We start from the raw sequence: 14,333 nt of genomic DNA on the forward strand, positions 1-14,333 counted from the left end.
TTTTCCAAAATGCTTTTATTAGATTCAGTTTGTAACAATTTGGGTAGATCTACTATGGTTAAAGAAATGCCTAGCTTCCCTTAATATTTTATCTCTTGGATCTCTGAATTAATATTTGAGCTTTATTTGACAGCTGTAACAGTTGCTTGAATTCTGATCAACACGTGTGGTTTTTACAACTCCTGAAGTTTGAAAAGTGTTACACCAAAGTATTATTACTATTGCTGTTGTTTAAAAAGCTAAGACTACCTAAGTGGCAGAATATATAGAGGATTTATATCCAGAGGCAATTTATCATCTTAGTAGTTATACCAAAAGGACTGCTTTGTTTAGGAATTTGTTTATCTGAAGAAAACAGCCTGTATTGATCAACTCTTGAATTATAGCCATAGTAGTGAACTTTAGAAAAATATCATGATAATGATAAGAAGAATCTTCATAATTTTGGACCCAATTGTTACATCTTACTTTGGGAACAAATTTGTTCAGTAGCAGAAAAAAAAATGTTTTTTGTTGCCATGATAGTAAAATAGACAATTCTAGGAAAGAAGTACATTCTATTTTGTATCATACACTAGGTATCCACATGATGAATTCTCTGAATAGTCCCAACATATTAGTCAGTAATATATTACAGGGCCAGCAATATAACAATTTTTTTTGCTTTAAATTTTGTGCAGAGCAAAAATGTCTTCCTTATGATGGACTTCTAAATTCAACAAAAATAATTACTACAATTACAATTCTGGTGTACAAAGTGTACAAAACATTTACATTTCTTTTTCTGTATATTCTTGCTACTGGGATTTTCCACTCTCCTAAAGGTAAGTCAATATTTATGGCCCATTTGTTTTGACTCTATTTGCATCAAGTTTGCAACATTTTCCTGCCTGGTAGCACAACCCATTAATCCACTCATAGCATTATTAGTTATTAACAAATCTCTGTCTGTGTATTCCTGCCTGGGCATGCTGTTCCACCATTTTCAGGAGGTGGGTTTGTACATTGTCTTGTGCGGCTTCTAGATCCCCTTTGACAAGCTGCCCATGGAGTCCAGCAACTCCAGCTACCATGGACTGGATAACCTGTAACACAGTACATTGTGATTAGCAACTTTCAGCCAGTTTCAGATTTGTTCAACATTTAGAATAAAACAAAGAAATCAAACCCATTCCAGTTTATGGACAAACCTGGACATTACTGGCAATTATTAATAAGTAAAAATACCAGCAACATTATATAGCTTTGCAACATTTACATATTTCTGGAATTACTATAGATGTCACTTACTAAGTTCTGAAAAGTTGGACCATCCCTGATCTAAAAGAAATTTATTCCAGAACTAATGCTATTTGTATAGTGCTCAAGACCAACAATCTTTTGATGTAAGTATTTAGGGAGAGTTCTGTTGACCAGACGAAGTTTCTCCTAATCCAGTAGCCATCTTCCTCTAGGAATTCATTAGTAGGATATGAGGGTGGAACTAAGGATGGTAACTTCTCTCACCATAGGTCTCAATCAATGGCAAAAAGATCAGAATCCTGTTTCTAGAACTTGAAGTATCACACACATATATTACATAAAGCCAAAATAGCCTTATCCTGCTTTTAAAAAAACAGTATAACATGCCTGTAAAATGAATGGGAAGTGGGGAAATTCACAGCATACAAACAATATAACACCCTTTCTATTTCATTGTATTGATTTTTACAGAGAAGCAGCCAGAAGAGAGACCTAGGACTTTTCCACATTGCATGAATCGTGTGTTGCCTGCAATATTCAGAATCATAAAAAGGTATAGAATATTTTCTCTTGTCTGTCAGCCCCTCTCCCCCCCAAAAAAACCTTAAAGTTGTTTGACGTTTCAGCTTTAAACTGCAATGGGTGGAGAAAAATAGGCTGCTTTAAGAGTTCTTTGTAAGACCCACCTGTTAATCTTCATTTTTACCTGTATTCATTGAAATGACAGATTTATTAGGACTGCATCGACATGATCCAAAATGAACTCAAAGACAACAGCACAGCAGGGTTTCTCAACTGCAACAACTTTAAGATGTGTGGACTTCAACTCCCATCATGCTGACTGAGGAATTCTGGGAATTGAACTCTATACATCTTAAAGTTATTGAGGTTGAGAAATCCTGCCTTAGGCATTACAAAATACATTGTCTTGTATCCAAGCATTTTAAATGGGGCAGGTGTTCTAGAGTGGTATCTGCTGCATTATTTTCCACGGAGGCTTTTCTTGTGGGTTATTTATTTGATTCACATACTACCTGTTGGCTACTCTATATTCTAAATTTTCCTCAGACCAACAAACCTGGGTTGTACATTGGGCTGAGCCTGGCTCAGAGTCACAGGAATCCTCAATGTCTGTATCTGGACTATAACCCAGGTATTCATATTCTTCACGGTGGGCTTCAAAAATTTTAGCAAGAGGTTCTCTGCCTCTTGCTGGGTGGGCGTGGCCATCATGGGTGTGGCCTAGTCGGCCTCCTGCACCATGGCAGAGGGGGGCGTTTTTGCCCTCCCTGGGCTCCGGAGGTTTTCCTCGAGCCTCTGGAAGGGCAAAAACAGTCTCCCTAGGCTCCGGAGTCCCTCTGGAGGGAACTTCCCAAACTTCCAGTAGGCCCATTTTTCGCCCTCCCTGAGCCTCCGCAAGCACCCTGCGCTTACCTGCATCCAAAACAGGCCATGTGGGGACTCCTGGGAGGGCTGGGATGGGCAGGGCCAGCCAGGAGTGGGATTTGGGGGTTCTCCAGACTGCACAGAATCTTAGCTAGAGGTTACATATAAATGGGGACAGTAGGTCAGGGATGGTAGGCACGCTGGTGCGCTTATGCACGCCATGAAAGGTCCACGGTAGACAGTTTAAAGTAAAAGGTATGAGGATTAGCGAGACTAACAACAGGATCAGGTAGAGTGTATCAGACATTTATTACTCTATTGCAGAAGTCATATTTATAGGTTATAGGTTCTCCCAAATCCCTGCGAACCCCCAGCATCCCACCCCTGATACTCTTTAATCCAATGCCTTAAGCATTATACCACACTAGCTGTACCTCCTTTTATTTTTGTGCTTTTTCTCATTATATACTGTTCATAGAGTACTGTACATGCAATTTAGCTCTCTTTTCTGCAACCCAGCTATTGTTGACTGTGGCTGAATGTAAGTACTATACTAAAAGTTCCCAAATAAATGCTGATTTTTATGGTGGCACAATCACTATAAATGTATGCATTGGATTCGTAGCAGCAAGACATCTTTCGCATCTCCTTTCATGGATTGAAAGAATTGTAGGCAAGCAATTACTGACAACAGGGGAACCTCAGGTTCTGCTATATATCTATATAATGGGTCTTTGAGAGTACAATGTGTGTGTGAGAGAGAGTGAGTATGAGAGATTCCACATCTATATCAAAGAATTATCTGGAGAACTTGAGGCTGAAGTGACTGACCTGACACAATCCCATACGGAATTAAGTGCTACCCATATCCACTAGAATAAATCAATTTAACTACACTTAAATCTGCATAGGGTTAAGCTGCAAGCGTTGGACATCCCCATTAATATTTATTGGGGGGTTTTCTTGGCTCTGCCCTTGCAGTCTCTGATATGATTTATGCCACTGCAGTAAGCTACTTCTACAAGGTCTTTAGTTAACCCTTCAAACTGGCTTAAAATGCCAGTCTGATTCCTGGATAAAGCTCCTTTGGTAGCCTGGCATACAAGGAGATCCAAGGTATTGAAGGTAAATGTTGTTTACAGCCTACTGATCTCAAGAGGTCTCATTTAACAATATTTTCTCAGAAGTCTTACCTGTCCTCTTTGTCTGTCCACAGTCTGGGCCTAGGTAGCCTTGCTTGCACTCACAAACACAGGTAGCTCCCAGCAATATTGGCTCACCATTATTCTTACAGGGACCACAACGGCAGGTATTGAATTCCATTAAATACTGGTCTAAAGCCCTTTTCAAGTTTCTCCTCTTGGTTTCCATATTACCAAGGGTTGTCCTAGACAATAATTCATGCATGGGCTGCAGCTGAGGAAAAAGAGAAAAAGGAAAAGTATTTTTATATTGTGGTTGTTTTGGGTGTTGTTACTTCAACCTTGGGAAAGGTGAAATACAATGCCCAGAAAGTATCAGGATATCTTGGGAAAGGGGCAATTTGTAAACCAATAAACTTAAATGGTGCAGGTACAGAATGGATGGAATGGCAAAATATTTATTTTGATAATCATCTTGATAGATAATCCAAGATATGAATGGCTCCATCTGACTTTTCAAGGATTGTCTCTCAATTTTTTCCTCCCTGTTATAAACTTCTATATACACTTTTTTTAAAAAAATCCTGAGAAGCTGCATAAAATCTCATTTGTGGGATTCTTATAGAGAATGGAGGAAACAACATGGCGCAGGAGCCAAAGACATCTTCACATTGAGCAAATGGCTCCCATAACTGAAACAATTAGATTAAATACAGAAGTAGACATAGAAAATGTGGATAATGTCTACAGTAAGTCAGATACCTGAAGTTCTCTAAATATGTGTTGGACTGTGTTGGAAACAACAGGGATTAATGCTATAGGAATTCATTTGGGGAACAAGAGTGAAAAAAAAGTAGTTAGGGGTGCATTGTCAATATCTTTTTTTAAAAAATGTCTATTGTTATATTATATAAAGATAGTTTTTTAATCTTTATATTTAAAAGCAGGGATAGAGAAGGAAGAATTGTTTAGAGATTTCAGGCTCTGGTGATCCTGTAGTGTAGACCAATCTGTTAATCCTCAGGTAGGTTTACTTCTACTTCTTAGCCTGAATCTTGCATTTTTTTTAAAAGAAATGATGATATTCTATAAAGGAGATCTTTAAAAGGATCTCAAGAAAGATTTTCTCCAAGTTTCTCTATAAAGCTGCTAGATGGCCTGGAAGATATTGAGCAGGACACAAGGGACAGCATTAACAATAGCACCAAAGGCCTTATGGTGACTTTAAGAACTGACATTTTAGTGACTTCAAGTCATTGTGACTACAGAGATTTGTAGAGCACTTCTAGTCATTATGTGTAGGAGAAAAGGCATCAAGCAACATGCATGAGTCTTTTAGCCTCTATGGCTCTCCCTGAGAGCAGCCATAAGTTCATTAAAAATGGGTTTCTCGTTTGTACCCAGTATGATTTCCCAAGTCAAGTCACTTTCTGGAACTAGATAAATATGAAATCTCTATTTATACTAGTGTACTACCCAGTGAAGCTTTCAGAAAGAAGGAATGAATCATTCTGTTTCTGCAGTTTTCCCCAAACTGGTGACTTCTGATACAAGGTTGGCTAAGATTGCTGCCTTATTTTCTGGGAAAGTCAGTATAAATAAGTATATACAAATATAGCGTTGAAAGAGTTCAGAATGATCTAATTTCTGAGGCTGTAAGATCTGAGGGAGAGATTGCTCAACTATTTGCTCTCTTTACTGCTTACAGGGCAAATAGCCAAGATGAGTTAGCACAACAAATGAAAGTTCATACTGCAAATCAAAGCAAAACCCAAGTCAGAGAAAAGCAATGTTATTGCAATGTAGTGTGAAATATGGATTTCTCCCTCCTTCAAAAATCTTAAATATAATTATTCATCTAATCATTATACAAAAAGTTATGTTGGATAAGACTTTGTTTTTATTGTAGCTACCCAGATGACTTTGGGAAGCCCAGAAGTTGAAGATGAAGACAATAGGTCTCTCCTGATCAGATGCGTCTTTTACTGATCTCTGGAGGCAACATTAGTCTTCGTGGCCAATAATCATTGCTAATCTTATACACACTTATGAGCATCTTTAATACACAGCCATTTACATCTATGGTAGCAATGTCCATAATCACCTGGCTACAATACAAAAGCTTGCCTCTTCTCTATCTGAATTTTTCCCCACTCAACATCTTCAGTGGGAGAACTTTCCCCAACTATTTTGATGACAGCAGAAGGGAAATATCTCACAAGACATTTTCCCCACGCTCTGCATTATTTTAAAAATGCTTATTATATTTCTTTCTCAGCCTACCATTTTTCCTGAGCTAAAAGCAACTGCTTGCCCTAAGGTACTGTTCTAGTTCCCTTTATCAATTTGATCATCTTTTTCCACAGGTTTTTCTTTTTTCATTTTTGTAATATCTTTTTTGGAAATGCAAGGAACGGAACTATATGCAGCTTGCCCGAAGAAGTTGGCTTCACACATTGATTTGTATGATAGGTATTACACTACCATCACTTTTAATTTTGTACTTCTAAACTTTTGCATTATTTGCAGTTTGCATTCTTTTCCTTGCTGTAATCTGCTTTGAATATATCTGTGCAAATGAAAAAACAAGATATATACTGAATAAATGTATACATATTTTAAACTTGTATTTTAAATTTTATGTCGTATAGTATGCTTAATTTCAGTTCAGCAGTTCAGCAGTTCGAATCCCTAGTGTCATGTAATGGGATGAGCTCCCATTACTTGTCCCAGCTTCTGCCAACGTAGCAGTTTGAAAGCACATTAAAAAAAAAATGCAAGTAGAAAAATAGGGACCACCTTTGGTGGGAAGGTAACAGTGTTCCGTGTGCCTTTGGTGTTTAGTCATGTCGGCCACATGACCACGGAGACGTCTTCGGACAGTGCTGGCTCTTTGGCTTTGAAATGGAGATGAGCACCGTCCCCTAGAGTCGGGAGCGACTAGCGCATATGTGTGAGGGGAACCTTTACCTTTACATTATGATTAATTTTAATTGTGATGCTTCTGACATGAATAAACAAACAAACCCATCGATCCTTTTTCCAATTGTTTAAAGTTGTCTTTTCATCTAAGCTTGATACTGAATAAGGACAATTTGTCATTACCATCTAAAGGTCCCCCTCACCCCCAGTTTCTCAATACAGACAACAGTTCTTGAACTTTCTGTCTCTATATTCCAATTGTTAACTAAGCCTGACCCTACTGAGCTTCTGAGCAGGTCTGTCATCTGTCAAGACTTTCTAATTGTTACCCAACATGGAATTTGCCTTTTACACAGCAGCTACATGCTGGATAAATATTTTCACAAAGTGACAGTTTGCAAGTTCAAGAACCTTTCCCATCAATCATTGGCCAAGATCCAAATGGGCTGTTGGAGAATGCAAAGGAGGTGGGCTCCGAAATTCAAATCGAGTGGATCTGTCTAGCACATCTGGGCTGCAATAATCCTGCTGAGCCCCCAGATGACAATAAAAGCATACAGGAACCTCTAATTCTTAGCTACTTTTTATTGGTAGCTTGAAGCTCTGCAGCCCAATGCACAGGAGCAATGCAGTGTGGAAAGAGGGATCAAGTGTCAGAAATACAAATAGTGTGCAGAGCTGTCAGGAATGCTGAGATAGGTGCAGGGCAGTCTTGTTTACAGAGGTTTCCTGTAATTCAAGAGGTTGAGAGGATTGCTGCATAAGAGATTCTCCACAGCCTTGAAAAAAAAAGGCTGTTTTAAAACAATATTTACAGAAGACACTTTAGCAAACAACAGTATGTCAAATGGAGAGGACATTCAAGTGGAGGTTAGTAATTATTGGATGTCTGAATCTACTCCAAAACCATCAGCACTTGCAATGTTCCTGGACCTGTCGTTTACGGGTTAAGGACTAAATGCCGGGCAAACAGTTTCATTCAGAATTCATGGAAATTTATCCACCCAGGATGGGAAAGCTGGTCTGGCTTCAATTAAATAGAAAAATAAAAGATTTTAATACTGGTAATACGGTACCAGTATTACCTAAAATCAGCACCAGTGGTGGGATTCAAATAATTTAACAACTGGTTCTCTGCCCTAATGACTGGCTGGCTGGGTGGGCATGGCCATAGTGGGTGTGGCCAGGGGGTGTGACAGGCAGCACTTGGCTTCCTGCACATCCCTGGAAGCAAAAATGGCTCCCGGGGGGGATGCACTGCCCCCGCGCCCCCTGTTTTGGACCTAGTAGGCCTGCCTGCAACCTCCTGGGAGAGAAAACGGGCTGCAGGCGGGCTGCGCCACCCCCCACTCCCCGTGCCCTGTTCTGGGCCTAGGAGGCCTCCCTGCAGCCTCCTGGGAGGGAAAACAGGCCATGGGGGGTGAGGACGCACGCCCCCCCCCCCCCCGTGCCCCATTTTGGATCTAGGAGGCATCACTGAAGCCTCCTGGGAGTGAAAACGGGTTGCGGGGAGCACACCGCACCCACCTGCACCCTGTTTTGGGCCTAGTCGGCTTCCCTGCACTTACCTGGGTGACAAAATGGGGAGTGTGGGGACTCCTGGAATGGGCGGGGCCAGCCAGAAATTTAGCTACCTGTTCACCTGAACTGGCCTGCTGAATCCCACCACTGATCAGCACCTTCTAGATGTGTTGGGATAACAACTCATCTCCAGAATTTACAGGACAGTGAGGTTTTTGCAGTTCCAAAACATCTGAACCTGCCAGAATTAGGGACTTAAATTATACAGTCATCCATTGTTTAGCTTCCTTTGGCATGTGCCACGCGCACATGCACGCATGTGCAGTACGTGTGAAAAGGAGGCTTGGGAGGGTATGTAGAACAGCGAAGGGGGGATCAGCTGTGCCATGTGGTTTAGCTTCGCTAGAAAGCAGGAAATCCTGCTTTCTAGCAAAGTTAAACCGCGCGGCACAGCTGATCGTCAGATTGTAGCTTTTTTTACTACCAGTTCGCCCAAACCAGTAGTTTTTATCACTACCGGTTTGCTCGAACCGGAGAGAACTGGTAGCATTTCACCCCTGGGTTCTAGATACCAGCAAAATTTCAAGGATTTTGCATATCATCCTCTACTGTTTTATATAGTTCAGGTGGTTAACTGGAATTCTAGTTTCCTTACTCTCTCTTGAATGATAGTGTATTTGAACATGGGAAGGTCACGCCCACCCCAGCTCCCGCAAAGGCAAAAAATATCATGATACGTCATAATATGTCATGTGACACGATCAAGTTTGATACCTGTGGTCTAAGTGCTATTGCTATATAATGAACTGATGTTATATTTGCAGCCATGGATGAAGATACAGAACCGAACAAATGAACTATTTCATTTGGTTAGCTTAGAGAAGTCTTAGTTGCATTGCTCAGCAACCAAATACATGGAACTCTCTCCTTCTGGACAAAACCAGAATCCTATTATATTTCTTGGAGATCTAAGCCTGCTGCCAGGTACAAAACGTATGCAAAAGAGAGCCAGAAAAGTTTATATTTATGGCTCCTTTTATTTTTTGAGACAAAATGTCCACAATTGATTTCATTTTAAACGATCTGTATGATGTGTATGATCTAGCGACCACGGTTTTCTTTAGCACCTTCTTGCCCCGCATCTGCTCCAAATGTCTCTATCAACTAGGGAAACAATTAGAAGGCTCTACAAAGGCAGTTGACTGTTTTCATCTCTGTAGCTATTTCTCATCTTAGACAGGATATCTAAACTGCCTGCTTGTAAATGCTTCACAGCAGGATTAATCTTATCAGTACCTAGGTTAAAAAAATACAATCCATTCTTCCTTGTTGAAGAACAACAATCCTCAGTTTCCTAAAATGGGTGTTCCTATTCTCACCTTTCTTTTGACAATCTAGTTGCCATGGTGCAATAAACATAAACTTAAACATTAAGAATGAAAGTTCTCTTCTTACCTCTCCCTTACTTTGAAAGTCTTTTTTTTTTTTTTTGGCCTCTTCTTTTTCAAAAAACAAAACAAAAAACATTTGTATCCTTGTGAAATGGGGAGAAGGTCAGTGTATCTACAGCCCATTACATTTAAGCCTGTTCTAAGATGGAATCGCTATCAAAATATAAAATGATCTGCTCCAGTACATTTTCAATCCTTTAGAAATGCAGCATTCCTACATGTGAAAGCAAAGGTTTACCTCAAAATCAATAATGGTGGGATTAAATTTTAATGACCTCCCCCAGTAGCGGTATGCTATGGAGCTCCTATTTTCCATGATTCTGGCAATGGATGAGGAATCTCCACCTTCTACCCGGGGAATAATATCTTCTACTACTGAGTTTTTTCCATCGCCGTCTGGAAAGTTGAACAGTTGAAAAAAATTAGACTTCATTTCTATGATTTCCCTAATTCTACAGACATTCATTAATTGAAGTAACTTAAAAGGGGATAAGAATGACAAGAATTTGGAATAGGCAGTAAAAGAAAATCCTATTGGTGCTATTCATCTACAGCATAATATATAATCATAGTATGCACAGCATTTGTCAACATGGATGTTAAAACTGCATCATGGCATTGACCTCCTTCTTGTGAATTCAAAATAATTTTTTTCCTGTTATTGTTCCTTCCCCTTTAATTTGCCATTCATCTTTATGAATGATTTCAATTAATGGCAAGAAATTAGCAAAACATAGAAGGAGTCCCATGAAATTCAAGACACTTCGATATATGTCCTAGTCATTTTATGACCAAAGCTACCATGTGCCCCTCATAAACATTTTCTTCTCCTTTGAAAGAATCCTTAATTTCTATATTTTATCAAATAGAATGAGGACCGGCAGCAAGAGAATGCTGTGTCTACTTTGCTCTGTGAAGAATAATTTCTAGTGCCTGAGTCCCCTTATGGAAACAAAGAGGTTTTAAATTCACAAGTGAAGAAGTCTATTTCCTACCTTCGCTCATGCCTCCTTCTGAGCCACATTTATTGAAGTCCACCTTAGTATTTATTTCCAGAACTTCTTGAAATGGAAAGCTTAAGCCAATCGATGCTCCAAAACAGCTATTTACATAATCCTTTTTAACTTCTATAGTAAAGGAAGAAATCATGAATATCATTAGCATGTTTATACCCATGGATAATTGATGAACACTTCATATCTTAGTTACCAACAGAAGCAAAGTAAGAACATCCTTATTTGCATTTCAACATTTTTTTCACTGGTCATTGTCTAAAACAATGTCTGCCAAGGGTACATCAACAAACCAAGATGGCAGGCAGAGCCATATTTATTTTATTTTATTTATATGCCGCCCTATCTCTGTAGGACTCAGGGTGGCTCACAACAATAAAATATCCGAATAAAAGTGTGTTAAAATACATGTTAACCCCCTCAGTCCAGGCTGAACAACCATGTCTTTAAGTCGTGGCAGAAGGTGCGGAGGTCAGGGGCCAACCGGAGTCCCAGAGGAAGTTGGTTCCAGAGGGTGGGAGCACCCACAGAGAAAGCTCTGCCTCTAGGGGTCGCCAGTCGACACTGCCTAGCCGACGGCACCCTGAGTAGGCCCTCCCTGTGAGAACTCACCGGGCGATGGGAAGCTGTTGCTGATTGCAGATGGTCCGACAAATATCCTGGACCTATGATAAAAGCCCTGCTCTTTTCCACAGGCAACACAACATTAAAAAGGGTGGGAATTCTCCCTTATGTTGCAGCACACACAAACTAAGGTGGGACTTTAAATGCATAGCTGTGGCTACTTTCCTGACATTTGTTTTGACTCCATCCCTGACAGCTGGTATCTGGAAAGCTATTGACAGTGATGAAGAGTTCTACTTTTTTTAAAAAAAAAAAACAACAACAATATAAATTACATTTCCATAGTTGCCACTGTGTAAGCCATATATGGGTTTTGAAAAATAAGAATGTCTGAGAAGAAATGTGCAAAAATAACTGAAATTACATATTTTTTTAAAAAAGATAATTTGAGATAATTTACCTACGTCAGTTTATATTCAATTATGCTGCTGTTGCTACAAGCAAAGGCATAGCCAAGATTCTGTTCATATTTTTGGTCCTTCAAGAAACAGAGGAAATGTGCATGAAATTTCTTTGGCTTCCCCTCATAATTGGAAATGTCTGCCATATTTTGGAAAAAAATTGGAAACTATTCTGAAGAATTTCTCTATTCTTTCTTAAAGGAATCAAAATTTTTTAAAGCTTCTACATAGTGTAGATGTGGTAGCTCAGTGGCTAAGACGCTGAGCTTGTCAATCGAAAGGTTGGCAGTTCAGCGGTTCGTATCCCTAGTGCCACGTAACGGGGTGAGCTCCCGTTACTTGTCCCAGCTTCTGCCAACCTAGCAGTTCAAAAGCACATAAAAAATGCAAGTAGAAAAATAGGGACCACCTTTGGTGGGAAGGTAACAGCGTTCTGTGCGCCTTTGGCATTTAGTCATGCCGGCCACATGACCATGGAGACATCTTCAGCTCTTTGGCTTTGAAACGGAGATGAGCACTGCCCTCTAGTGTCAGGAATGACTAGCACATAGGTGCGAGGGGAACCTTTACCTTACATACTTACATAAGCCTTTAAAAAAAACAGCTACCTCTGCTGTAAAGTTAAAGCAGACTCTAGAAGGGTCCCTCAACCCAGCAGCACCATTGGAAGCTTGGAAAGGTTGGATATTTTTTTTTTAATGAATAGCAAGAACATACTTTGGTGGTTTGAGGTTCTAGACCACCTTCCAAATCATTTTCTAACCCTTCTAAACTTGTTTTTAAATAGAAATATTGCCTTGTTTCCCAGTATTCTCTGCTACAACTTGTCTCCTTTCACTTTCCACTAGTAAAAATGCCTTGAGGAGCAGAGAATACAGCTGTATGATTCAATTCTGTCACCTCAAAAGTTGTGAGAACTTCGAATACCATCCAACAGGCTTTCTAGATCAGGGGTCTTCAACCTTGGCAACTTTAAGCCTGGAGGACTTCAACTCCCAGAATTTCCCAGCCAGCAAAGCTGGGAGTTGAAGTCCTCCAGGCTTAAAGCTGCCAAGGTTGGAGACCCCTGTTCTAGATCATAAAGACTACCACTTTTGAAGGTTGCCTTACTTCCTTTGATGCTTCATACAGTGAATAAAATACATAGGAAATTAATTGCAAGCCACCATACTCTTTAAATATATTGTAAGTGCAACTTGCTAGAAACATATTATAAATGCATCCATTTTTCCTAACTTGTTACTTTCAGAGGTAAATTTGTAATATAACATTTTTGTATAGCATCACATTAGGGAAGACAGAAACCAGGATAGGTTTCTCCTGTAGAATCTTGCCTATTTCCTTTTAGACCCAAAAGTATTGTTTGTCAAATTTTATGAAATTCTGTTCAGTATTTTAATAATTTATTTAACAGACACCAGATTGATCTCTTTTTTAAAAAAAAAAAAATTCTCAGTGAGGAAAATCCACATTTGGGTTTTGGTAAGTTTGCATTTGTACATAATAGTCAGCCAGTTTTTATTTTAACCATGGTTTGCTGAACAAACCAAGTGCAGCTGAAGTCACCGCTTGCTTGACTAACGCCTCATTTATTTTCTCAGTTTCTTCCACTGGTACCCAAAAGATACAAAGTGGAGTACAAGAACAAAGGGTAAATTGGAATTCTGGCATTTAGATTAAAGCAAACCATAGTTTCATTAAGCCAGGATTCATAAATCAATGACCACATTCGGCCTTTGTGGGCAAAATGAAACAGTGTTTCTTAATTGGGCTGGGCTTGCACACTATGTTGCCCACTCTGTTGTGGTTTAATATATTATTGCTTCATGTAATTAGGGAACTAAAGTTTAATGTTTCCTAATGAGCCGACATTCTCAATAAAGCTGTGACTCGGACTGTACTTTGCCATATCTAATAGAACAAAGTCTCCCTTATATTCATTTGCTGCCAACTGACAGAATATTAATAAATCCATAGCATTGTTTGTATTTAACTACTCCACCACTGTTTAACAACACACCTGGGTGAAATCTATTTACTTTAAACAAAAAGAAATGATTAGTTCTTTTCTCAGTGTTTCAACAATATATTCTAGTACCTCTTAAGTAATTAGTTGCAGCAAAGGCCTGTCAATACAATTTGTTATTGGTAGTCATGAGAGGGTTGCTCCTACTTTGATCAATGGCATGTAGTAGATTTCGTAAAATGATGATCATACAAAATATATTGGCAGTGCAGGAAAAGAGAAAACAAGATTACTTATTGTCTTATTGTAATTCCAGGGGGCTAAATATGGAACACAAATTAGATGGATTTCTGCTTTTAATTTTTGAATTAATCACAGTGTGAGAAAGTCTGTTTCTGTTGTACACCAGTAATTAGAAATCTCAAACAAATGGCATTGCTCTTCTGTGAAACCGTACAAGAATAATGATTTGCTCTGAAAGAAAAAAAAAATCAAAGATAATCTTTGTGCAACTCCCAAGGATTCGTAACTATATTTGTTTCCATTCTTTCATTGTTTTAGGTGAAGGAAACCCTCCTTCACAATGAATTTCTATCTTCTTTTTTTGCTAATATATTTGCAGAATTCATAGACACCACTGCCAAATTAAAGAAAATAAGAGTGTA

The 14,333-nt window shown here is 39.2% G+C and overlaps 1 protein-coding gene across 1 annotated transcript in view; it reads right to left on the reverse strand.

The window, feature by feature from the left end:
- The window catches only part of C8A (complement C8 alpha chain), a 36,249-nt gene continuing 21,916 nt past the window's right edge, over nucleotides 1-14,333 (reverse strand). The window contains exons 8-11 of the mRNA XM_070941299.1: nucleotides 10,660-10,791; nucleotides 9,903-10,060; nucleotides 3,822-4,044; nucleotides 1-1,085 (exon numbers count right to left, since the gene is read on the reverse strand). Coding sequence (XP_070797400.1) covers nucleotides 934-1,085; nucleotides 3,822-4,044; nucleotides 9,903-10,060; nucleotides 10,660-10,791 — 665 coding nt within the window. The 3' untranslated portion in view covers nucleotides 1-933. The remainder of the gene's footprint in view (nucleotides 1,086-3,821; nucleotides 4,045-9,902; nucleotides 10,061-10,659; nucleotides 10,792-14,333) is intronic.

Source organism: Pituophis catenifer, unplaced genomic scaffold (genome assembly GCF_029215685.1).
Source record: "Pituophis catenifer annectens isolate HBS135680 unplaced genomic scaffold, rPitCat1.0.hap2 SCAF_3, whole genome shotgun sequence".
Taxonomy (NCBI): Eukaryota; Metazoa; Chordata; class Lepidosauria; order Squamata; family Colubridae; genus Pituophis; species Pituophis catenifer.